General features: G+C 37.3%; 1 protein-coding gene across 1 annotated transcript in view; it reads left to right on the forward strand.

Annotated features, from left to right (window-relative positions):
- The first annotated feature begins 4,821 nt into the window (after positions 1–4,821).
- cdh13 (cadherin 13, H-cadherin (heart)) overlaps positions 4,822–25,099 on the forward strand; it is a 394,548-nt gene continuing 374,270 nt past the window's right edge. The window contains exon 1 of the mRNA XM_051135516.1: positions 4,822–5,016. Coding sequence (XP_050991473.1) covers positions 4,972–5,016 — 45 coding nt within the window. The 5' untranslated portion in view covers positions 4,822–4,971. The remainder of the gene's footprint in view (positions 5,017–25,099) is intronic.

A 25,099-nucleotide genomic window follows, 5' to 3' on the forward strand; every position in this document is an offset into this window, starting at 1 on the left:
TATGCAACTATTACAGAAGGTTCAAATGCTCTCTGATGCTCCAGAAGGAAAAAACATGGATTAAGAGCTGGGGGGTGAAAACTTTTGAGCAGAATGGAGATGTGTACATTTTTCTTATTTTGCCGAAATATCATATATTTTTTAATGTAGTCCTGCCCTTTAGAGGCCACAGAGGATAGTTACATGTTTCCCAGAATACAAAATACGTTAAATTTACCCTGCTCTTGAAATTCCAAAAGTTTTCACCCCCCGGCTCCTAATATACACATTACATCACAGTCTAACTGTTGATTTGTTAGTCACTGAAAAGGAAAAACATGGAAAGATTCAAGCAAATGTCTTTTTTTTTTTTCATTTTGAACTTTTATATGTAGAAAAAGTAGCGTCTCAGGTGTGGAATATTGAAACAGGAGACTTATTCCCTTAGTATTCACTCCCGGAGTGGAGATACGTTATCTTAAAACGTTTCGCTCTTGTCTTGACATTTTAATCGTCCTCATATGGTTTAGTTTTGTAGTTCTTCATTTTTCACTTAAAATTGCAGCACACTCTCTCTTCGTCGCCACCTCGACAATCCAAGGAGCGTTTTTCTTCCCCGCCGCGTACCTTTTTAACATATGCGTTTTAGACGAATCCGCAGCAGCCGTAATGCTATTTCCAGCCGGGATCCTTTGATAAAGAGATATAGCGCAACAATTCCGCAACATTGTCTTGAGAAAGCAATTCCTCAGGACGTCACAACAATTCCTAGCCTCATTTTTCACAAGTGGACAGAAAAAAAGCAGAGAGAGAGGGAATCTGAGGGGGGCTGAGAGATGATGGCTCCTGAGGTGACGGTTCACATCATAACCCCTCCTCTTTATCTACTTTAAAGAGATATATGCACAAATCTATCCATTTGTATGTGGCTGCAGAGAGTTGTGGGTAGAATGTGAATGGATTAAAAGCAGTCTTTCATTATCTTTTAGTCTTGATTCATCTTTTTCCTTCAGGATAGGGGAAAAAGTTACAGTCAGGCAAACTTTTAACAGAAACTCAGGTTGGATGTGGTAGAGAGATACTTAATGAGACGGTAACCTTTCGGCCTAAAGGGAAACATTTGGTATTTTCTGATCTATCACGTTCTTTTTATCTCTTTCTGTTTAGTCTGATTTGTTTCTACATGCCTTTAAAGCTAAAAGACTTAAGGTTTCTGGATATTGTTATAGAGGTCTGCAGTTCAGTGTTTGTCTGCGAGCATCTAGCCTTGCTGTCTTTCATAACAGGAAGTGTCACGCTCCCTCGATGTGCATCTAAGACATATTGATATAACAGGGGCAAAGGAGTGCTCAAAGAGCACAGCAGTATTCCCACACCAAATATAAATGTGTCTTTCTTTTTGAACGTTTTGGCCTGAAACTCCCACAACTGTTGGTCAAAGGATATTTGTTTATGCTCATTGTGGAATTCATGGGTCATTATGATGGATCTTTGGACACTTTTAGTTGTACTGTCTGTTGTCACTCTCAATAGCTTGTGTCATGCTACATGGTACATGGGGGAAATAAAACATGATGAGTTGAGAGTGAAGCAAACTAAAATCCAGAAACAAACAAAGCGATAAAGATTAATCTATATCTTACAAGTTAAGAAGAATTTGAATTTAAGCTAATTTCTGGGTATTTTGTGATCTCATTTGTACCTCATCTGAACTTGCGAACAAACTACTGTTAATTAGTTAGGCCATTTGGTATGTTCAGGTTAGCTTTTTGTTCTCAGATTTACTGTGTGAAATTTCTGGAACATCCCTGAGAGCCAAATGTTCAGTTCTCTTGATTACCTGTGGCCAATTTTAGACAGTGCCAGACACTACTTATTGAGATTTTAATAGACATTCTGTCTTTTCTGAACTCTATCAGAAATTTTTTGGCACCGAATGTCTAGACATGACAGGTGACTAAAATACAGTGACAGTCTGTCTCCTGAACATGGACCATGGTCAAAGAAACAATCTCACGATGAAAAAAACCCTTTTAGAAAAAGTTTTTGGCACAACCTTCGGTTAGAGAGAGTTTTGCTGAAAATGACAAAACCCAAGAGAGAATGGGTGGCTAGCTGTTGTGGTGTCAGTCAAGGTAATAAATCTGTGTGCTGTGGTTTTGAAAGGAAAAATCCTGACACACATGACAGTTTAACCCTCATAACAAACACTAACTTCACCGTAGATGCTGTTCTAAAAAGTTCCTCTTCAAATAGTCAACACATACACTTTTAAAAATAGGTTCCAAAGGGCTGTTTATGCAGTGATGCCATAGAAGAAACATTTTTGGTTCTTTAAAGAACCTTTCAGTGAACAGTTCTTCAAAGAACCATTTTGAAGAACATTTTAAAAATCTAAAGAACCTTTTTGAACTATAAAGAACCTTTTCTGCATTTGAAAGGTTCCATTGATGGAACTTCATGGAACCATTAATGTCAATAAAGAACCTTTATTTTTAAGAATGTAGAAGTTTTTCTATTGTTTGAACTGTTTAACATAGGTATTTTAAAGTTTATTTATTTTATCCTTAAAATCTGAGGTGAATACATACAGATTGTTCTATCAGGACTGTTTTTTCTTCACACACTGATACTAGTTTACCCCTCAAGGTTGTAACTCGAACTTGAGTTTAGTGAAGTTTAGTGAATTTGGTTTTTAAAAAAAAGAAAATTTGTCCAGCCTCTACTGTCCTCCCCAAATAGCTGACACATAAGATGTTTTGCAAGTATTTGAACTGCATAATATAGGTGAGATTTGAGTTAGACTTCCAGCTAACAGCCTAAAAATGGAGGTGTTCCTTATCAAAATGATAACACATTGAAGCTTTAAGAAGATACATACAGATTGTGCTATCAGGACTGGCTTAGAATTCAAAACTGAAATGGGTGTTTCATGCACTTATCAGGCAAGAATTGGCTGACACACCACACAAACTTACAGTCATTCTTATAGAGGGTTTGCATTTAATGTCACAATTTGGTCAGTTAACTGGATGCGTGGCCATACTGGCGATACTTGGATATAAACAACAGCATGGATTACACGGTTGATGTACTACTGAATACGTTGTTCTGCTAATTTATGCTTAATTTATTCAGATATTAGCCTAATATGTGACCCTGGACCACAAAACCAGTCATAAGGGTCAGTTTGCCAAAATTGAGATTTATAAATCATCTGAAAGCGGATTAAATAAGCTTTCCATTGATGTATGGTTTGCTATAATAGACCAATATTTGGCCGAGATACAACTATTTGAAAATCTGGAATTTGAGGGTGCAAAAAAATCAAAATATTGAGAAAATCACCTTTAAAGTTGTCAAAATAAGTTCTTAGCAATGCATATTACTAATCAAAAATTAAGTTTTTAAATATATTTACAGTAGGAATTTTACCAAATATCTTAATGGAACATGATCTTTACTTAATCTTTACTTAGTTTATAAAGCATTGCATAATCTTGCACCTTCTTATATCTCTGATTGTCTGTTAAGATATAATCCTAAACGAATGTTACGATCTTCTAGTGCTGGATTTTTAGGATATTACACAGTAAATCTTAAGCGATCTGGTGGTACTTCTTTTAGTCACTATACTCCAAAAATTTGGAATTGTCTTCCAAACGAAGTAAGAGAGTCCACTAGTATTCATATTTTTAAAAAACGTGTTAAAACATACCTTTTTAAAGTTGCCTGTGCGCATAATAGTGTGTGAGGTGTGTGTATTTTTTATTTTTATTATTTTTCTTTTTTCTTTGTTGTCTTTAATTTTTATAATTTCTATTATATTTTATTATGTTTTGTTTATATTTGTTGAATCATCTGTACCATGCTGATGTTTTTTTTTTTTTTTGCCTGTAAAGCACTTTAGGTTGCATTCTATGTATGAAAAGTGCTATACAAATAAATTATTATTATTATTATTATTATAATGTCCTAATGATTTTTGGCATAAAACAAAAATCAATCATTTTGACCCTTACAATGTATTTTTGGCTATTGCTACAAATATACCACAGCGAGTGTTTTTTTCCCAGGCTGACCGATTAGCACAGCCCAAAACATGACAATAACTGCCCATTTTCAGCAGCAATAATCAGCAAAATATGTGAGTTTAGTTTGGTTCAGTGCTGCCAATATGGCCAATTGATGATGCGTTGCGAAAATGCTCTATTCACCACACAAACTCATGATAATCATCCTTCCATCAATCATTTAGTATCACCAGTTTCTCAAAAAACTGCTTTTTTAGAATTTGTCTAGGTTCTAAAACTATGATTCGATTGACTCAAACTTTTGGAGATTGTTTCCTTATCACATCCTTTTTTTTTAAGATATCCCAACAGGATTTTTTGCTCCTCCATCCACAACCCAATCAGAACAAACCTGTGACCCATTTTAATGTCACAACCCACCAGCTGAGAATCACTGATCTAGCACACACTCTATAAAGTTTTGATTTATGACCAATCCTAAACCCAGCCTAAGCTTGCTGCCTTTCTCTTATGAAAAAATTAAACATGACACCTTAAAAGCACAGCAAGCCTTCTGGAACCATGCACGCCTGATTATTCTATAACACCGTTTCCATTAAGTGAGCAAATTTGCAATATACCACCCTATATGCAACTTATAATTTTCCATTTGTCTTTCCAAACAGAAAGTTTGAAATCCGATGGAGATGAAGGAATGCAATGCAAAGATGCTTTGCTGAGACGATTCCTTGAGCATCACTGCGAGCATGTCAGGTTCATGCGAGCGTCAAAGAAGAAACACCCCCCTCTATAAATCTATTGGTGGTGGACTCCAATGCTCTGCTCACGAGGCTGCAGTTCTATTTGGGAAGTTGGCAGCTCGAGGCAGAGGGGCTTTACTCCCGCGACTCTGGAATTATGAACAGCGCTGGTCCGACCAGCATCTTGTTTTGAACATTATTCCCACTGATCTGAGACCATGGAGTTCGGAACCCGCATTTTCATCGCATTCCTCGTTTCCCAGGTAGGCGCGGGAGGTTTCATTCCGTTATGTTCAGGAATATCGCTATTTCTTGTTAGATTTATTTTGCATTAAATAAGTGTCGGGAAAACTGTGAAATTAATTTGAGAGCGCGCATTGCACGTTTTCACAACTCGTTCAGCCGAAAGAGTTGCACTGACATAATACTTGAAGCTGAATGCCACGACAAGCAGAATAGAGATCAGTGTAGCCTAATGTAACATGTTAGTCTTTATTTCAATTTATTTATTTATCACAGTAGCGATGTCTCTAATGCGCTGCACGTTTACTCCAGTCCGTTCGTGCGATTCGGTCTAATGCACTGGGTTCAGGTGGGTGCAAATCACGAGCAAACTCAAGCTCAGATCGCATCTATATTCCGCTCAGCTCTGAAGTTGAGCGCTCCTTTGGCTCCCTTCATCAGGAGACATTCACACGACGGGCTGACTCACGGAGCCCTTCTCCATTCACTAAAGACGGCAAAGAATCCGTAAATGAGCGAACAAATAAACGATTCAAGACTGAAACAGCGCCTGTCTAGGCATTTGAGCTCGCTAAAACTAAATAAACCATTAACGAACAAATAAACAATTAACGATAAAATTATTATCCGCTCACTACAGAGAGTTTAAACAGACAGGATCAATGAATACTAATCAAACAAGCGATTAACGACTAAAGAGACGCTTTATTCACTTCAAATTAAACGAAACCAATGAATATTAATAACCAACCAAATGCAATAAGTGATTGTCCGCGTCTTCATGCAATCATTCATCACTTCAAAGAGATGAAATAAAGACTAAAGCAAATAATAAGGACAGGAGCACGTTCACTTCAAAAGCCAAAACCATGCGTAAAGAAGTAAATCAATTCATGAAGCATTATAGCTGGTTTCTACCTGGTCATTATTAGCTGGATCAAGCTTGGATGGGCAACAAACAAGCTTAAAGTGATTGAGCTTGCTATGTGGACATTGTCCATGGCTGGTGATCTTCTTGCACCAACTCTCTCCTTTTTGTTTTAGTTTGCCAGTTTACATTTGTCTTTCCTAAAGAGATTTAGATCTTCGCGTTAAGATCTACTGTAACATTCGGTCACCTGAGGCTGTTCATGCTAATGGACAGTTAATATGTTCTTTGCATGTGCGTTACATAGTGAGTTGGTGGTGAAGGAGACATTATGGCCTCCTGCATTAAATATGTTGATGGCTCATTTGTAAGCCACTGCTGTACAGTTAATTCCTCGTGCAGGATAATGAACAACAGGTGTCGTGGTGGTGGTTCTTCCTCTTGCAGATTAAATGCTATTATTTTCTGAAAATATGATTTGTAATGCTCATTAAGTTATGGTCCTCAAATGGAAGATAGTATGCGTTTGTGGTTATATAAACGTTATTGTGGATTAGTTAGTGTGAGGTGTAACTTTGCATGCCCTCAGCATGTACTACATGCATTATTCACTGTTTAATTTAAACACATCTGTGTTGTTTATTGCAAAGAAAGCTCCAGGCTTATAAACAGACACTTTATACTTGAGAACTTTGAGAGAGCTATCATTGTGCACTTCTTATTAATACTAGGCGTTAGTCACATTTCAGCTCTTCTCAGATGCTTCACTGGTTGGGCTTTATAGTTGTGAGGCATTGCAATGCTCTGAATCTTCAGGGAGTCTGATTACAGCACGTTCTTTTTAACAGTTCATTGTAAGCAAGATGTTGTCTCTGTTTGGCTCCCCTATGCAATAAAGTACTTTAAATAGATTATAGCCTCATATTATGCTCTGTAGATGGTCGTCTCCGCCTCACCGTCTACCTGGCCGGCAATGCGAAATCCCTTTTTTCCTCTCTGGCTCCGTGTGTGATCAAGTGAGAAGGATCTTATTTATAGTCGCGCAGGTAGAGCGCCAAGTTTCCCTTGCGTATCGGAGCCTGTGAATTCCTCTCCTCTATAAATCCCTGTTTCCAAAATGAAACGTTAAGCAGTCGCGAGTCGCTGCAATGATTCAGAATAAGCGCAGCGTACCCGTGAGGTGCAGACATTTATCTTTTGCTCTCTCTCCCCCATTGCTTTGTGTTTTATTTTATTTACTTATCTATTTACCCAGTTTCCCCCAGCACGGCGTTAGAAAATGGAAAAAAGAGAGGGAGAGGTGAAAGGGAAAATAATTTCCCTCTCTTGCTGTAAGATCCCTAAGTGGCGAGGGTTCTTTGGGATGGAACATGCGGTCCAATATCTTAGGTAATAGATAAGTCAGTGCGGCCATTTAAAGTTTGGATGTTGTTTGCTCCAGGATCCAAGTTGGCTTTAAATCTTGTACAGGCCACACTTAACGCTTTTGAATTGCCCCTTGATGACCTTGTGGTGCGACATGGATGGTGTACGTTTAAAGACTACGCTGGCGCTTACGTGTTACTCCTGTGATTCATCAGTCTTAATGAGAGAAATAGGCGCTGCTTTAGGCTGGTGTCATTTCTATTTATTGCAAGGGTAACAGGTGCACATCGCTTGAGCCAGGGCATAACGCACAAGCACACTTACACACACGCACACAATCACACTTTCCCTTTAGTCGCAAAGCCTAAAGGCAGTCATGCAGAAGGGCTGGCTTCAGCTGTGTCCACTCTCTGTGTCTAGGATGCTCATCACTAGCTACAGAGTGCGTGTATATATAGCATCAATTCTTAGCGAATGACAAGGTGAGGTAGCTACACTGCTGCTTGAGATTTTTACTCACAATTTGCATTTTCACGTCAAAATGCAGAGAGCCTTAAATATGTACGAGTTTTTCATTTAATGTACACCGTTGAGTCCTTCACTTTACATTAGCATTACTTTAAATGCATTATGCTACAGTTGCATCGTTTGCATGGCTTCCTCACCAAGGAGGTCTGTAAATTAGGTTGGAATGGTTGGATTGGTTTTATGGGACTTCTTAATGGATGCTTTCTTTTCAAAATCAGAAATGAAATTATTTTGATAAAGGTCCATTGACCAAGCATTAACAGTTTTGCTTTGTTCATTAAAATTGCAATAATTAGTTTTGCCTAAATCAACAACATTGTTATTGTTAGAAAAAACTATTAAAATTGTTTTAATTAATTGAAATAAAGCTGAAATAACATAACTTAAATATTATATAAAAAACTAGAAAAAAAAATAAAAATAAGTTACTAAAACTGTAATAAAATGTAAAGCTGAAAAGAATTTAAAAAGTAATAAAAATGACAAACACAAAGTAAATTAAAATGAAAATATAAAAATACTAATATAAAAAAGGAAAATATAAAAATAAAAGGTAATTCAAAATAGAAGTGCTATACGAGTACTTAAGTAGTACTAAAGCAAAAACTAAAAAAATAATTTAAAGATTTTATTTTTTTTTTTTTAAAATGCAATAAAAATGTTAATAAAAATGACATCTGGAATGCAACAATATTTAAATTCTGGACGATTTTTAGGAAAAAAATAATATAAAAATGATAAAAGCACACAAATTAAATAAAATAAAATGAAAACTAAAAATAAAAACATAAAAAATAATTCAAAACATTAATAAATACCATAATAGTATTTAAATAACAGTAAAATAACATTGTCTGGGATGCAACAATTTTTAAATTCTGGCCAATTTTTTGGAAAAAACATAATAATAATAATAAAAATGACAGACACACATTTTAAATAAATTAAAATGAAAACTGAATATATATATATATATATATATGTTTGTGTGTGTGTATATGAAAAAAACTAGTTTGAAATTTTAATAAATACCATAATAATATTTAAATAATAGTAAAATAACACTGTCTGGGATGCAACAATATTTAAATTCTGGCCAAATTTTAGAAGAAAAAAAAAAACTAATAAAAATGACAAAAGCACACAACTTAAATAAATTAAAATGAAATCTGAAAATATAAAAATATAAAAATAAAAGCTAATTTGAAATATGAATAACTACCATAATAGTATTCAAATAATAGTAAAATAACACTCTCTGGGATGCAACAATATTTTAATACCAAGAAAATAGCTGATATTAAAGTTCCATATTACATAAAATGTAAAAATCAGATCAGTTATTTAAATGTTAAAATGAAATTAAGCTGCCACAACATTATAATGTAAAGTACGTGATTGCTGAATGGAGTAGTTATTGCATTCACCAGCTGAGACGAACCGCTGACACTGACTTGAATGTCTGGTCCTCGCGATGCCTTTAGCTAACCTTGTACTGAAGCGCAGAGAGAATTTGGGAGGTCTGGTTTGTATTTAACCTTGCAGATGGACTGTACTGCGACTCGTGCTTTCATCTCTGAAGTGTGCCATTAGGAGGAAGCTTGTCTTACCAGAGTGAGAAATCTTGATTAATTCGCGCACTAGCTGTTGAGCACAATACGGCAAATGAAGGTCTGGTAATGATGGAGATAATGAGAGCACCCAGTCATTAGCACCGCAGTGGATCTGAATGGATCGCTCCCTGTGTCGACCCTCCTTTGTACTCGCTACCCATCCTCTACCAAGGTCACCGCTTTTGCTGCGTAGGTTAGGTTTGATTTCGCCTTATTTGTGCAGCTCCTTCACTTGTGAGTTATGGCTGCTGGTGAAAGAATGGGTGATAACAGAACGACTCTAGTGGTGGTTTTGTACTTGTCTAGAGTCTTAGAGGTCAAGGTCTGCTGACCTTCAGCATTTCACTTGACTTTTTGAGAGTGGAAGCAGAACAATGTTCTGGATTTATTGTTAAGGCACAAATTTGTGTATTTGTACTTATATGTAGCCAGTAAGGTGTGGAGTAGGCACTAAAGTCAAAAGGCTTTGTTTAGCTTTCTGGGAAGTTAGGAAGCAAGAAATTAGATTCCCTAATTATAGACTGTAAAACTTTTGAAGATGCTCATTGCTCACAAAAAAATAATGTACACACTGTCATTCTGAACTGATTTCTTAAAGCGATAGTACCCAAAAATTAATATTCTGTCATTAATTACTCACCCTCATGTCGTTCCAAAACTGTAAGACCTTCGTTCATCTTTGGAATACAAATTAAGATATTTTAGGTGAAATCCAAGAGCTTTCATAGACCTGCATAGACAGCAACGCAACTGTCACGTTTAAGGCCCAGAAAGGTAGTAAGGATATAGATAAAATAGTCCATGTGACATGGTTCAGCCTTGATTTTATGAAGCTGCAAGAATACTTTTTGTTAGCAAATCAGTTTAAATGACAAATTAGGTCAAAATAATTTATAAAAATGTTGGATATTTTAACTTTTTTCACAGTGAAACTCAAATTCACCACCTTTCTGGCCATTTTGTTGCATTTCGTACTGTTTTTGGATCTCTGCAATCAAATATGGCACTGTTACATGCCACATGTCAGGTTTGATATCAGTGATATCAGATGTCCATCAAATGTCATTGCTTCCTGTGTGTCTCTTGGCCAAATGTCATATTGCGGTACCATATTTCATGCTACAGCGGAGACCTGTAATTTAATACATGCATCATTTGAATTATTTTATGATATTTTTTTGATGCTTGATTTCATAATTTTGGGTCTTGACGACACCTTCTTGACTTCAGGGTGCTACACAAGATACAAAAGCCCAAAAACACATTTGTGTACCCTGTTTAACTTTAAATGGTACATATTGGTAACTTAAAGTGACCCTATTATGGATTATGAAAGGTTCACATTTTGGTTTTGGGAGTCGCCAACATCAGGTTGAGGTCAAAAAACACTTTAATTGCCTTATAATATTCATTTATGTTTACCTTATTTGCTCAACGACTCCCAAACGATTCGCTCAACGATTTGCGGTGATTGGTCCAATAACCCAGTCTGTTGTGATAAGTCTACTGTGTGCAGCACATGTTGGACATTAAACACCCAAACAGCCATAGTATATGTGTTAGCCCAACGCAGAAATGTATTGATTAAGCACTGCAGTTTGTACACTAACATATAGCTCTATTCTTTATCATAACTCTAAGTAATAACAACAACAAACATTCACTATTCAAGGACACATTTCTAGACATTTGCGAGTGAATAGATATTGCCATTAGCCATTTAGCCAGAGAACTACAAGCTGTGTGGAGCGAACAAAACACACTTTCAGCAATATAAAAGTACTGATTATGTACTCACCCCCATGTCGTCTAAGATATTCATGTCTTTCTTTCTTCACTTGCAAAGACATTATGTTTTTTCGAGGAAAACATTACAGGATTTTTCTCCATATAGTGGACTTCAATGGTGCTCATGGATTGAAGGTTAAAAATGCAGTTTCAATGCAGCTTCAAAAGGCTCTAAACAATCCCAGCTGAGGAAGAAGGGTCTTATCTAGCAAAACGATCAGTCATTTTCTTAAAGAAATTAATATTTATGCACTTTTAAACCACAAATGCTTATCTTGTCTAGCTCTGCGATGCACATGCGTACTCTATGCATTCCAGTTCAAGTCAGTTATGGTTTGTTGGAAAACTCCCATCTAATTTTCTCCTCCATCTTCAAAAACGTCCTACATTGCTGTTTTACCCTTTTTTGTAAAAGTGTTTGAGCCTCCTTGCACGTTTACTTTAAGCACTAGGTTGGTACTTCTGCAGCGATGTACTGTAGGACGATTTTGAAGTTGGAGGAGAAAATGAGATGAGAGTTTTTGACATACCCTAAATGTACCCTAACAGATTTACTCTCACATGCAGAGCACAGCATCTTTTCAACACGATGCTATCAACAGGAATCTGCTACGGTGTTTGAGAGAGGGGGGTTCAAGCTTTCCCGGGTCTGCGCGCACAACAAGTGGGTGGGCAATATGCTAATGTTTCATGCTTGGGATCTGTTTTAAAAATGACACGTTTCAATGATTCAGAGTCGACTCTTTCTTTTGAAGGGGTCATTGGATGCCAAACTCACTTTTACAAGTTGTTTGAACATAAATGTGTGTTGGCAGTGTGTGTACACAATCAACTTAATATGATAAAAATCCATCCAGTGGTATTTTTGTCATCCTTATAAGAAAAAGACCCTTTTTCAAATCAAGCCATTTTTGGCTTCTTGTCGGTGTGATGTACATATTAGTACCTTTTAAAAGGGTACTGCTTTAGTGACCAGAATATTCTTAAAATATCCCTTATGAAGTATCCATTTTTGTGTTTAGTGTCAACTGAATGAAACTAATAGATTTGCACCAGCATGAGGGCGAATAAATGATGACAAAATTTTCATTTTTGGCTGAACTATCCGTTTCTGAGATGGAAGCCAAGATGGAGATAAAAGATATGTCCCAGAGCTGCTCGCTCATTTTAACCAAAACCATATCAGCAATTCCAACTCATTATTCTGAATGTAACTGATTTAGAGACAGTGACAATCTAGGGAGAATGAAAGCTCGCTTGTGTTCAAGTTTTTGAGCGCAAGAGTTGCATTAGAGTCCCCAAGCGTTGATTTAGCAGAAAGAGATCTCACATCGTCAGTCCTGTCGTTTCACAACTCTCTATCCATCCCTAGCGCCCTTCTTTCTCTCTTTCCCTGTCTATCTCCTCTCTGTTTGCATAGATCATCCCTCCGTCAGGCAGATAATTGCAAGGAGAGCCTCAAAAGCCTGGATCTTCTAATCCACTTCTCAAACACACCGTGTGGCATGCCAGGCCTGCGAATGTCCCTGGACCGCCTCGTTCCTCTGAGAGATGTGGAAAATTTATATAATATTCCTGTATTTGCACACTGATTCATAGTCAATTACTGCTGGAATCTTTTCTTTCAGAATATCTAAAACCACCCAGACGGCATGGCCTGCATTAGCCAATCCAAATATAATTGCAATGACTCATGCTGTAAACACGGATGGCTTTATCTGTGACACTGGATTTCCAACTCACTAGTTGGAAGCAGTAATTAATTGAATGGTATCTGTGTGGCGTTCGTCTGACTCTTCGTGTTTGTTGTACACGGTGACCTGTGGAGCCTGAGGCAATATGGGGATTTGTATCAGAGACATGCGCACGTACACAGATTTCACAGCCAGAACAGCCGAATGTCACAGTAAACATGATACGTGTTTATCTGTAGATGCTTACGCGGCACAATTCCTTGTATATTAAAGGGGACCCAGAGAATAGTAATGGCAGGAATAATGGCAGAAAGGTGTTCTCCAGTGTGTGTGTGTACGTGTTCCTTTAGAAAGATGCATGTTGGTGGGTATGTTTGATGACAGGAACAGAGATAAATGGAAGGCAGGGATCTGATTTGTGATAAGCAGACAGGATGTGCCCTGCAGTCCTGACCACCGCTGTTCTGATCTTTTCGTCTTTCATAGTTCAAGCTCCATTTCATCTCTGTGGTAAGAAAAAATTCAACCTGTGAATGGTTAAAAAGTCTTATTTATGCACGTAAATGTGGATCTCGTAGTCAAAAATCGAAAATATCAGGTAAAAAATGATTTTTAGACCAGAAAAAGTCATGAAAATGATCTCTTTGATGTCTAGATGTGCTCTGCTCTAAAATATTTTATTGACATAAGCAATTTTCTTCCTCAGCATGAGCAATAAGTTGTAGTGATGCCTAATTTTTTATACTGTTCAAAGGTTTAGTGCCAGTAAAGTGTGTGTTTGCGTGTATATAAATTGAGAAATGATTCTGCATCGATTCTGAGATTTTCCGAATGCATCGTGATTAGGGTTGGGTATTCCGATTCCGCTTATCGATTCCGATTCTTAACGATTCTTTTTTTTGATTCCAATAACCTTAAAAAGTCAATAAAAATGAGGTCAAACATTTTTATTCTGTATTTTTACAAAGCTTTCTCTTGCAGCTGAATAACATGAGCAAAAATCAGCAGCCTACAGAACACAGGAACTTTTGCCTATGGTTTTAACAAAAAATACCACAGCAATGGTAATAAATGACTAATATATGACTATTATAAATTAACCTTTGAATTGTTAAAGGCAAGTAAACAGTCAGTAATAAAATAGGAACAAACAAATAAATTAGCAATAGCATAAATAAATACAATTTAACAAATTACAGGTACAGAAATTTTAATCAAAAGCTTAGAAACACTGCCTTGTTTTCTTTTAATAAAATATAGATTAACTCTTTAAAGTTACGAAAGACATTTAGTCAAGAAGATCAGTGAAGGATTTTTTGTTCTTGCATTAACATTAATGACAGACACCACGTTTATTAGGCTGCTGTCTCTTTAACACAAACGCATGCGGATTCTCATCTGTTTACTTTCACTTTCGACAAAAAACGGCTGTGTTTATGATGATATACTGACGTATTTTGTGCATATTGGAAGAGAAGTCAGATCTGGCCTTCAACGACCTTTCCTGCAGTGGAAATGCATAATAACTCACTGACTGGAAAACCGAAGAACAAATACGAATGTTGTCAAGATTCTTGACCTGGAAATCCTGGTTCAGTTTGGCCAACCATAAACGCTGTTTGTTCTTCTGCTTGATTTATTATACTTTTTGGCAATCTATAGTTTTCCCTGGTCTGACTGTTTAGTACAGCCCAAAATATTACAATTATTGAACATTTTCAGCAGAAATAATCATCGAAATTCGCAAGTTCCATGATTACAACTCTGCCAAAAGCACAAGCGCTTTTCTTCATGAATTTGAGTGTGATGCTAAAAACTAAGCTCAGAATCGATCCATGAATGCTGATGTATTGATTAAAATTATTATTATTATTATTATTATTATTATTATTATGTCGGTGCTGATAGCCTAGCGGTTAGCACACTGACATATAGTGCAACTATACCTCTGGCGACCCAAGTTTGAGTCCTGACTCGTGGTCCTTTGCCAATCCCGTTCCCAACTCTCCACCCCATGCTTTCCTGTAAATCTCTATTGTCCTGTCTGTTAAAATGCATGAAAAAGGCCAAAAAATTATTTTTATTCAAGAAAGACACACAAAACTGATCAAAAGTAATAGTAAAGTCAATAATAATGTTACAAAAGATTTGTTTTCAAATAAAAACTGTTCTTTTGAACTTTCTTCATCAAAGAATCCTGAAAAAAAAAAGTATCATGGTTTCCACCAAAAATTAAGCAGCACAGCTGCTTTCAGCTTTGCTAATCATAAGAAATATTGCTTCAGCATAATATAATAATTTTTGAAGGATCATGTGACACTGAACAAAGGATAACTCTAAAATCTTACCTGCCCCAAACCTTTGAAGATTATTGCACACTGTATATTGGTTCACCCAATTCACAAATCATTTAGAATGATTAATTAGTCATTCGTTTACAATTCTTAATTTTATCAAGTGGATTTTGATTTTTCTATGTGGAGATTTCCCTGTGGAATTAGTGAGGTCATCTACATTCTTTTTTTAGCTTTCATATTTTTATTAGCATGCTAGAAGCATGCTGTGCTTTACCCGTTAGACGGTTTGTAGCATAAAACCCTCTAAAAAACAGTCTTCAAATTCATCTCCCTCAAAGCACTGCTGCTCTGGTCGTTTTGTTGCATTTTGTACTGTTTTTGCATCCCGCCTTTTTTAAACAGCTTGTCATGCTAAAAATAGTCTAACTTTTAAAATAACAACTACAGACTGCTGGTTTCTGTTCCAGTCGATTACACTCCACTTAGCTGAACTTGTCTTTTATAAACTTCCAGTCAGGGTCAGGTGAAACCGAAACAAGCCTAATTATTCGTTTCTTCTTTAAGAATGATTAATCGACTAGTCATTCGAAACAAGTTATCACTGACTAGCTGATTTAGAAAATACGTCATTTTGCACATCCCCATATTCCCTTAAAAATCTTTTTCGTAAAAGTCATCCCTATCTAAAGTGATAGATTGCTTTCCTCCCCACATAATCTAATTGGACGGTGATATTGAACGCTTTGATCTGCTTCATTTTAGCTTGTTGCTGTTTTTGCATTGACTGCGGAAGATCAAATCAGCCGACTAAACCCTACCTTGACTGTAATCCTTTATTTTCTTCTTTTGCATTGATCTCCTCCCTATATGACTCACACAAGCCTGAAGGAGAGCCTGAACCTCAGCTGGGCTGTGACTAACACCTTTCTCCCCTTCTCTAGAGCCGTGTCTCAGACAGGACTTAGGTAACCGGTAGAGCTCTCTCCCACCCGCTCCCTCTCTTTCCTGCGCTTATTTCCAAAGCGTGGCTCGCTCTGTTTTCTTTAATTTGCCATGATTCACAGCAGATCACCCCAGCTAAGTGCCACATCTGAGAGAGGGCAAATCAATCTCTGCCTTGCAATCTCCTCTCCCAACCCCCACTCCCAATACCCGCAGTACTCACTCCCACCATATAGATGGCGATATAGTGCCAGAAAATCTGAAGGGACACTGCCTGCCACACCAAAAAAACAACAACAGGTGAGCATGAATGCCTTTGTTTGCCTGAGTTCTGTAAGAATGTTGATTAAGCAATGTATTTGTTTAGCAGATGATCAGCAGGTGTTCAGTTCAGTGACTTGATGGCTTTTGTTAGAGTTACTGTAAGACAGACTATCGGATTTATTGTACTTGATGGAGCTGTTGAGTAAGAAGAATGAGCTTTTTTTTCCAAGGCTTGGCTCTTCTTCTGAGGGCTAAGGTTCAACTGCCTCACTGTAAATGCAATCAATGCCTCATTCTTGAGTTTTTTTTCTTCCCGCTGGAACAGAATGGTGTGCGTGAGTTGTACAACAAAATACCAGTGCGAATTTAGTCACCTCTTTAGCTTTATTTGTTCAGCACAGAAAGTCAAACTTCAGCTTACATTTTACTTACTGTTCAGTCACATCTATACAAAGCCATAACTGTGAACATTTTTTTGTTTTTATGTAAAGGAATTCAAAAGATTTACAAGTAAAAATAAGAAAATGTAAATAAAAATAAATCATTTTAAATTATTTCCAATAAGTGTTAAGATTTTTAAATATTCACACATTAACTTGTATCGTAATATGTAACTCGTGCCTAATATGTGACCCTGGACCACAAAACCAGTCATAAGGGTCATTTTTTTTTAAATTGAGATTTATACATAATGTGAAAGCTGAATAAATAAATAATATTTGGTTGAGATACAACTATTTGAAAATCTGAAATCTGAGGGTGCAAAAAAATATTTCTCAATATTAATATTGAGAAATCACCTTTAAGGTTGTCCAAATGAAGTTCTTAGCAATGAATATTACTAATCAGAAATTAAGTTTTGACATATTTACGGTAGGAAATTTACAAAATATCTTCATGGAACATGATCTTTACTTATTATCCTAATGTTTTTTGGCATAAAGGAAAAATGACCCATCCAGTGTATTGTTGGCTATTGCTACAAGTATACCCATGCTACTTATGACTGGTTTTGTGGTCCAGTGTCACATTATGTTAATATGCATAAGGGGCCAGTCACACTACACCTTTTCGTTTCATCGACTTCCATTCATATGCATACAAAATGCAAGCTCATTCAACATTGTTTTGCATTTTGCTGCAGAGAAGTTTGGTGAACTTTGACCTGCAAAATTACATCATGTGAAACCGTGTGACCAATAGAAGATCGATACGTTATCTTCAGTGTTGCAAGAAAGTAGATTATATGTTTTTACATTTTGGATTTATTATTATTTGTTATGTGTTGAATTTACATTTTAAAAACGCACTGTGGAGTACAGCTGCATGATTCTGGATTTGATAAATTGAGAATCACAATTTTTTTTTCTTTTCAAAAAGACATAAATATTGCACGATTCTGAACTAAGCAAAATAACGTAATTTTCTAGAGGCTGTGACAAAATATTAATTGCTGCAGTCAAATCAAAATCGTTTTGAAATTAGAGTGAATTATTTATCATCACTCATAAATATTTCACTTGTTTCATTACTGAATGAATCCGAGCTTTTGAACAAATCTCTTGAATAAATGATTCGATGACAAATACATTTTTAACAGTCATTATAGCCACCTGTTGGCAAAACAATGTAATCAACATTGTAACCAGCAAATGTTACTCGAAGCGCCAATTTGAGGCTCCAATTACTTTCAAAAGATGATTTGCTGTGTTTTGATCGCTATTATAGTGTTTATATCCGAAATATAAATGTTTGAAAAGACTGTTTGTGAAGCTGATTCATACCTAAACGTGATGAACTGCTCTCTTTGTGTCAGCGGCAGCGAGAACACAGATTTGAATGGTCTGATATGACCAGTGTTGCCATTGACCTGTGGAATTGAGCTACTTTAACACTGTTGCCACCGGTTGTTTTTCATGTCCGCTGGTTGAAGTGACCCTAATAACCTGATATTTAGCCCCCTGGAATACGATTTTTACTAGGGGAACCCCACCAAAAAACATGTATTATACTCCCAGAATGCGTTTTTCACTGGGGGACCTCATTTGAAACGCAATTGGGCTAGTTTTGGGCTAGTTTTGAGTAGCAGCTTGGAGAGTTTTGTTGTGAAAATCATTGTCATTTAGAAATGAATTTGTGTGGGTGTTTCAATCGAGATCACGATCTTTTAATGACTAATCATGCAGCTTTACTGCTGGATATTACTGTTGGTCATGTAACATTTTTATCATGAAACAGTCACAAAATTAGATTTTTAATGTTTAACCTCATACTCTTTAACAGTTGAACTTAAGCTTTGCACCGGAAATGTTTCCCCGCTTCTATAAAAAGACAACAGCCTTATTTTATTTTGATTTTTGTTTTTTGAGTTTATCGTTGTATGCAGATCTGCACATACATTAGCAGTGAAAAGGACAAGAAATGTTTCATGTTTCATAATTGGAGAGAATGAAACACCCTACACTGTACTCTGAGCTCTAAGCTCCTCTCTCATAAAGACCCAACCTCCTTTGATGCATTTCTAAGAAAAGAAGACAAATCCTCTATCCCGAGCAACCTTTTCTGCTCCACGAGGAAAACTGGCATGATGCTGATGTGGCGGGGAACGTTTGTCGATTAGCGTATCAAAAAAATCTGTGTTTAAGCGGCTTTGCAGGGCTATTTTTGGGAAAAGGCTGCTGTTGTTGTGGATGGTTGAAAGGGAACATACGGACACTTTCAAATTTGCGTTTCTGTAGTTGGGTGTCAGGCGAATTGGCCCTCATCCTCTTAACCTGTCACCCACATGCACACGCAGCATGGTGCGGTGTCTTTCTTCCACATGCTTCTTCTTTCTCTGTGCATCTGTCTCTTTATGTCTTCAACCCAGTCACACAAAGTCCCTAGAGGCACAGATTAATTTCTGCGAAGGCTTTATAATCAGAACTTTTGAAAGCGCTGACAGCACTGTGAAGGCCTCATTAGACCTTGAAATAAAGTAGAATGGATGTACTTTTAATAACGTATTAAAGTAAGGACTCTTCAGAAACATCTCTGTTTTTATTGACGGGTAAACAAGTGACTAGAACAAAGAATCCTTTGTGTTCGCTTGATGAATCAGACATCACTACTGAAGTGCAAATTAAGATTGTCTGAACTTCACACATATCTAGTGTGGAAAACAAATGTTCCTATTAAAAGGAAGCTGAGATCTTAAATAGGAGTTTGCTTTAATGTAAATGTGCATGTTAGAATTTTTTTCAGTGCACTGTCACACTCAGTCTATACCCTGATAGCATACATACATTTTGGAGACATGTCTTTAAGATGTTTATGATTTAGAATGTATGTAAAACTGACATCTTATGGGCGTCTGTCAGATGTTTGTACACAGAAGATGCTTTCCAGATCAAGTGACCTTTAACAGACATCTTGCAGACGTATGTATGCTGTCTGCCCTGATAGCACACACATATCTGGGAGACGTCTATTTGACGTCTGCATTTACATCTGGAAGACGTATTTTTTTTAGAGTGTTTGCTCATCTGCAATACGTCTATAGGATGTTTCCTATCAGATGTCAAATAGACGTCTATTAGATGTCTTTAAGATTTTTATGATTTGGAATGTATGTAAAACTGACATCTTACAGACGTCTGTCAGATGTTTGTACGCAGAAGATGCTTTGTAGATCATGTAATCTTTAACAGACATCTTGCAGACTTATGGTGTGCTATCTGGGTAGAGATCTATTGAAGCAATCCCTGATAACACGCATACATCACAGAGGCATCTATTTGACGTCTGCATTTACATCTAGAAGACATAGTGTTTACTTATCTGCAATATGTCAAATCAAGTGATCTTTAACAGACATCTTGCAGATGTATGCATGCTATCTAGGATGTTTCACTAGGAGTCTAGTTACCTGTACTATTGATTTTTTTTAATGGACCATACATTGAAGAGATTAGAAAATGCCAATGACAGCTCTATTTTTCCAAAATTTGTACATTTGACCCTGATAGCACACGTACATCACAGAGATGTCTATTTGACGTCTACATTTACATCTGCAAGACATATTTTTTAGAGTGTTTGCTCATCTGCAATATGTCTACTGGACGTTTCCTATCAGATGTCAAATAGACGTCTATTAGTTATCTATGATTTAGAATGTATGTAAAACTTACAGACGTCTGCCAGATGTTTGTACACAGCAGATGCTTTCCAGAGAAAGAGATCCTTAAAAGACATCTTGCAGACGTACGTGTGCTATCTTGGGGATAGAGTACATTGTGTATGGTATACAGCTATGCATAAAAAGAATTAGAAGTCTGTCAATCACTGTTTTGTTCTGACTGTTGATTGGGTGACTTTGTAACAAATGGCCAGACGTGTTTGGCGACAGACCAAAGAAAACATAATTTAGTATTGATTAATAAGCTGTTTTACTCATGGGGACTAAAATTGTGTCTCCACAGTGTCAAAAAATTAAGTTTTACTATTCTTGTGAGAGAATTTAGTCTCTACAATGTAGGGAATTCTCAGATAAATAGACTCTGAACACATGTATTTGCAGCGTGCAACATTTGACATTTGTTTTTCAGATTTTCCCCACTGTTTCCCTTTAGACTCGCATGTGATAATCTGGTTTGAGCAAGCCCATCTGCAAAGTTTAGATTGTGTAGGTGGGATTCCTGAAAATATGCATTGCATTAGATTTGGTTTTCATTAGAATTTCATGTCCTGGCTGTCATATCCTACACGCTTTGCTGGACGCAATTTTACGCTCCTTTGGACCCACATGGACAGGCTGATCCTCAGCTCTCTTTTTGCCAGCTATCATACTGTCCATACGTCACAAGAGCTAGACTGTTAGCAGCATCTCTCCATCTCGCTCCGTCGATACGAACGGCACATGTCACGGCCTCTGTCAACTTATAAGACTCACAAAATACACAAACCATCAATTTGACCAAGCGTCTGAGATTGTTTATCCTGCTGCGTTCCGACTGAATCAATGGGAGATAATTTGGCGTGTCATGACGCTAATAGAATACGGGACGGACAGCCCGGCAGGGAACAGAATATCATCCTCACCCAATTCTCATTGAAATGCCAAAGGGTCCTGTTTGCTTAACAAGGCAAATATGGGGCTGATTGTCAGACAGAGTGAAAGTTAACCTTCATAGCACATCTTCAAACAATGAACTCAGTAACTAATTTAGCCTTACGCAGACGGATATGTGAATTCTTGTGTTGCCGGCAATTAAACCTTGCCAGGTTGTAACCGCAATGCTCAGTTTCCGATTTTCCACATTTGATCGACGGAGCGAACGCATTCGCCGTATGCTTCACGAGCACAAGCTTCTGTCATCTCAATTTTGCATTAATCTCTTCCAATTAAACCTTGTTTTGCATTCTCTTGTCTTTCAGAGACTGTACCAATCTGCAGATTTCTGCTTTAGTGACAGACATTCCCCTCTGAGCCATCATATCCTACTGACATGCATTCAGCACATTAAAAAGTGAGGAAAGGAACAACTCGGTCTAAATCTAAATCTGCTCAGTGAACATTTAGTCTTTTACCAGATAAAGTATCTGGGGGCGACACAGCTGTTGTACCACCCACCGAATGGCTCTGGTGGGGTTTGTTGGCTGGTGATTGTGTCCTGAAGTGACCAAGTAATGACACAGCTGTCGTTGTGTGCCTTTTTTAAAATTGAGATTGTGCCAGTGGCATTTCCAGCCGTCATCGTACACCCTGTTGTTTGTGACCCTCAGCTCCCTGTTGAGTTTTACAGGCGGAGTCTGCGTGTGGGTGAATGTGGGCATGTGTTTGTGGCACTTTCATCTCCTGGCTGTATTTTTGGTGTCTCCTGATGAATTTGGATTAAGCAGAGCAACTGCAGAAGCACTTGTATCTGTAATTAGAAAGCAGCAATAATGAGAGACATATTGTATGTCATGGCTGTTATTATTAAGTATTTTTTGGGGATGTTAGACAGGAGATGACATTTAACAATTGTGAAGGGAGTTGCATTGTTAAAGGTGAAGTGTGTAATTTTTGCACCACTAGTGGCACCCAAAATGATTTTTCTGTTGTTAACCCTGTCTTCCATTAAAGGGATAGTTCACCCAAAAATGAAAATTACCCCAAATTTACTCACCCCAAAGCCATTTGACATCCTACTGAACATCATCCGCTGGAACGCCACTCTCTCATGTATGCGTGTACTAGTTAGTGGAAGCTAGAGATTATGGTTTCTAAAGTTTTAAATATGGATATCCCCCCCTTCCCCCTCAAAAACCCCCGCATCGATTCACTTCAGGAGGCCTTTATTAACCTTGCGGAGCTGTATGTACCACTTTATGATGGATGGACGGAATTGGCCAGTTTGGATCAGTGAAAATCACCCATTCACTGCCACTGTAAAGCTTGGAAGAGCCAGGGCAAGTCAGATTGTAGTATTTGTCTCGAAGAAGAAAGTCATATACACTTAGGATGGCTTGAGGTTGAGTAAATTATGAGGTAATTTTCATTTTTGGGTGAACTATACCTTTAAGTCAAATTGTTAGTCCCACCCTGAACTCATGCCATTGGTTGAGCCAGAATTAAACTTGTTTAATATACATGAGGATTTTTTTGGTCTAATAAAATTTCAGAAAAGGCGGGGCTATATGGACTATCATTTTAGTATTTATTATTGAACTGGCCCCGATAGCACACGTACGTCTGCAAGATGTTTGTTAAAGATCACTTGATCTGGAAAGCGTCTGCTGTGTACAAACATCTGACAGATGTCTGTAAGATGTCAGTTTTGCATACATTCTAAATTGTAAACATCTTAACGACATCGAAGACATCTGTTTGACACCTGATAGAAAACGTCTTATAGACGTATTGCAGAGCAAACACTCTACTAAATACATATTGCAGATGTCAAATAGATGTACGTGTGCTATCAGGGGGCTTTATATTTATTTTTAGTTCATTTTGTTTAACTATTAGTAATTATGTGCTTTTGTCATTTTGTGTCTTTTAAAAATATTTTTATTTCATTTAAGTTTTACTAACTAATTTGAGTCATTTTAGTATTTAAACTTGAATTTACCTTACTTCAAGGCCACATTTATCATTTTTGATTTTTTTTTTTTTGGGTGGGGGGGGGGAAGAGTTGTAGTTAACAATAACAACACTACTCACTATATCACATGTAGCCAAATCTGGCACCCTTCTTTAATTGGGTTGTGTGATAAATGTGTATTCAGAAAAGCATTTTGCCCAGTTGCTTTGGACTGGGGCTAGACCAAGTTGTTGCTCATGGCATCCATAGTCTCGTAATTGCCGAGGAGACATTTTGGAGCCACTTTAGCCCATGTAGCTTAATGCAGCAGAAACAATGGCCATTAAACATGTCCAGGGTGAGAGATTCTCTAGATGTCTCTGGCTGTTATTTTTAGGCTTGTGTGAACAGTGTCTGCGACTGCGCCTACTCCATGGCCATTAATCCCTCGCTCCTGCGCCTGACAGAATGAAGAAAGTTGCTTTATTTTCTTAATGACCTGTTTACTCAGCCGTGTTTACGTGTAGCGGAGAGGTCACGTTCCTGTGTGTTTTCATTAAACGCCTCCCAAGAAACTGAGCCACAGCATTGTTACTGCAAAAAAGAGACTCATTCTTGCAGTTTTTCCTTCGTACCTGCATTTTTCATGTCCAGAGTTGCTCCTTAATATTTAGCGCTGGTGCATGTGGATGTAGGTAAAAAGCATTGTGTAGAAATGGCATATTTTATTAACTGTTGCATTGTATTTAATAATTTTATACCATAGCATTGCCATAGTAAATGTACAAAAATACCTTGGTATTACTGTGGATTTTTGTAAGTGCAAATATACTGAAGGGGAACTGAATGCATGGAGAAGCAAGAAAAAAAAAGGCAGAGGTTATACAGGGGGAATATTTCTCCTGTACGACCGCCTGCAGGTGATATGCACAAGGCTTGATTGGGGGAAGGTGAATTGTGGCTCCGCAATGGTTCCTGACAGGCACATCTCTCAGCCACAGATTTACCTAGCATCTTACCTATGCACGGTGTAAGACAATCTGGTGGAGCCAATGAATATTTATATTGCAGACGATGGGATGGTTATTAAGAGGGTAGTCTGGACTTTCTCTAACTGTTTGGAAGTTAAAGTAAGAGCTAGAGGGGAAAAGAAATAGCCTGGCCACATTCTTTTTTTGAAGTTGTAGAAAGGTCATTAATACATGCTGGCCAGAGGCAAGAATACAAGTGACAGCACTGAAATAAATCCATGTGCAACTCTTTACCTGAGCATGAAAAAAAAGCAGCAATTGGGGACGTTTTGACGTCTGATTGAAACTTGAATAAAAGAATAATAGCTATGGCAGGGGAAAGAAAAGCTTTAAAGGAATACAGTAGTTCACCCAAAAATGAAAATTTGATAAATGTACTCACCCTCAGGCCATTCAAGATATGGATGAGTTTGTTTCTTCATTGGAAAACATTTGGAGAAGTTTAGCATTACATCACTAGATTACTGCAGCGAATGGGTGCCATCAGAATAAGCTGATAAAAACATCACAGTCTCGACCTGACTGCAGTTCGTCGTCGTAACCGACTTGAGTCGGCAAATGCTCACATTCGATTGCATCTGGCACTTTGGAGAGGTGTTCTCTTCATGGATGAATCCCGGTTTTCACTGTACAGGGCAGATGGCATCGTGTATGGCGTCGTGTG

The sequence above is a fragment of the Labeo rohita genome, chromosome 18 (assembly GCF_022985175.1).
Source record: "Labeo rohita strain BAU-BD-2019 chromosome 18, IGBB_LRoh.1.0, whole genome shotgun sequence".
NCBI classification, from domain to species: domain Eukaryota; kingdom Metazoa; phylum Chordata; class Actinopteri; order Cypriniformes; family Cyprinidae; genus Labeo; species Labeo rohita.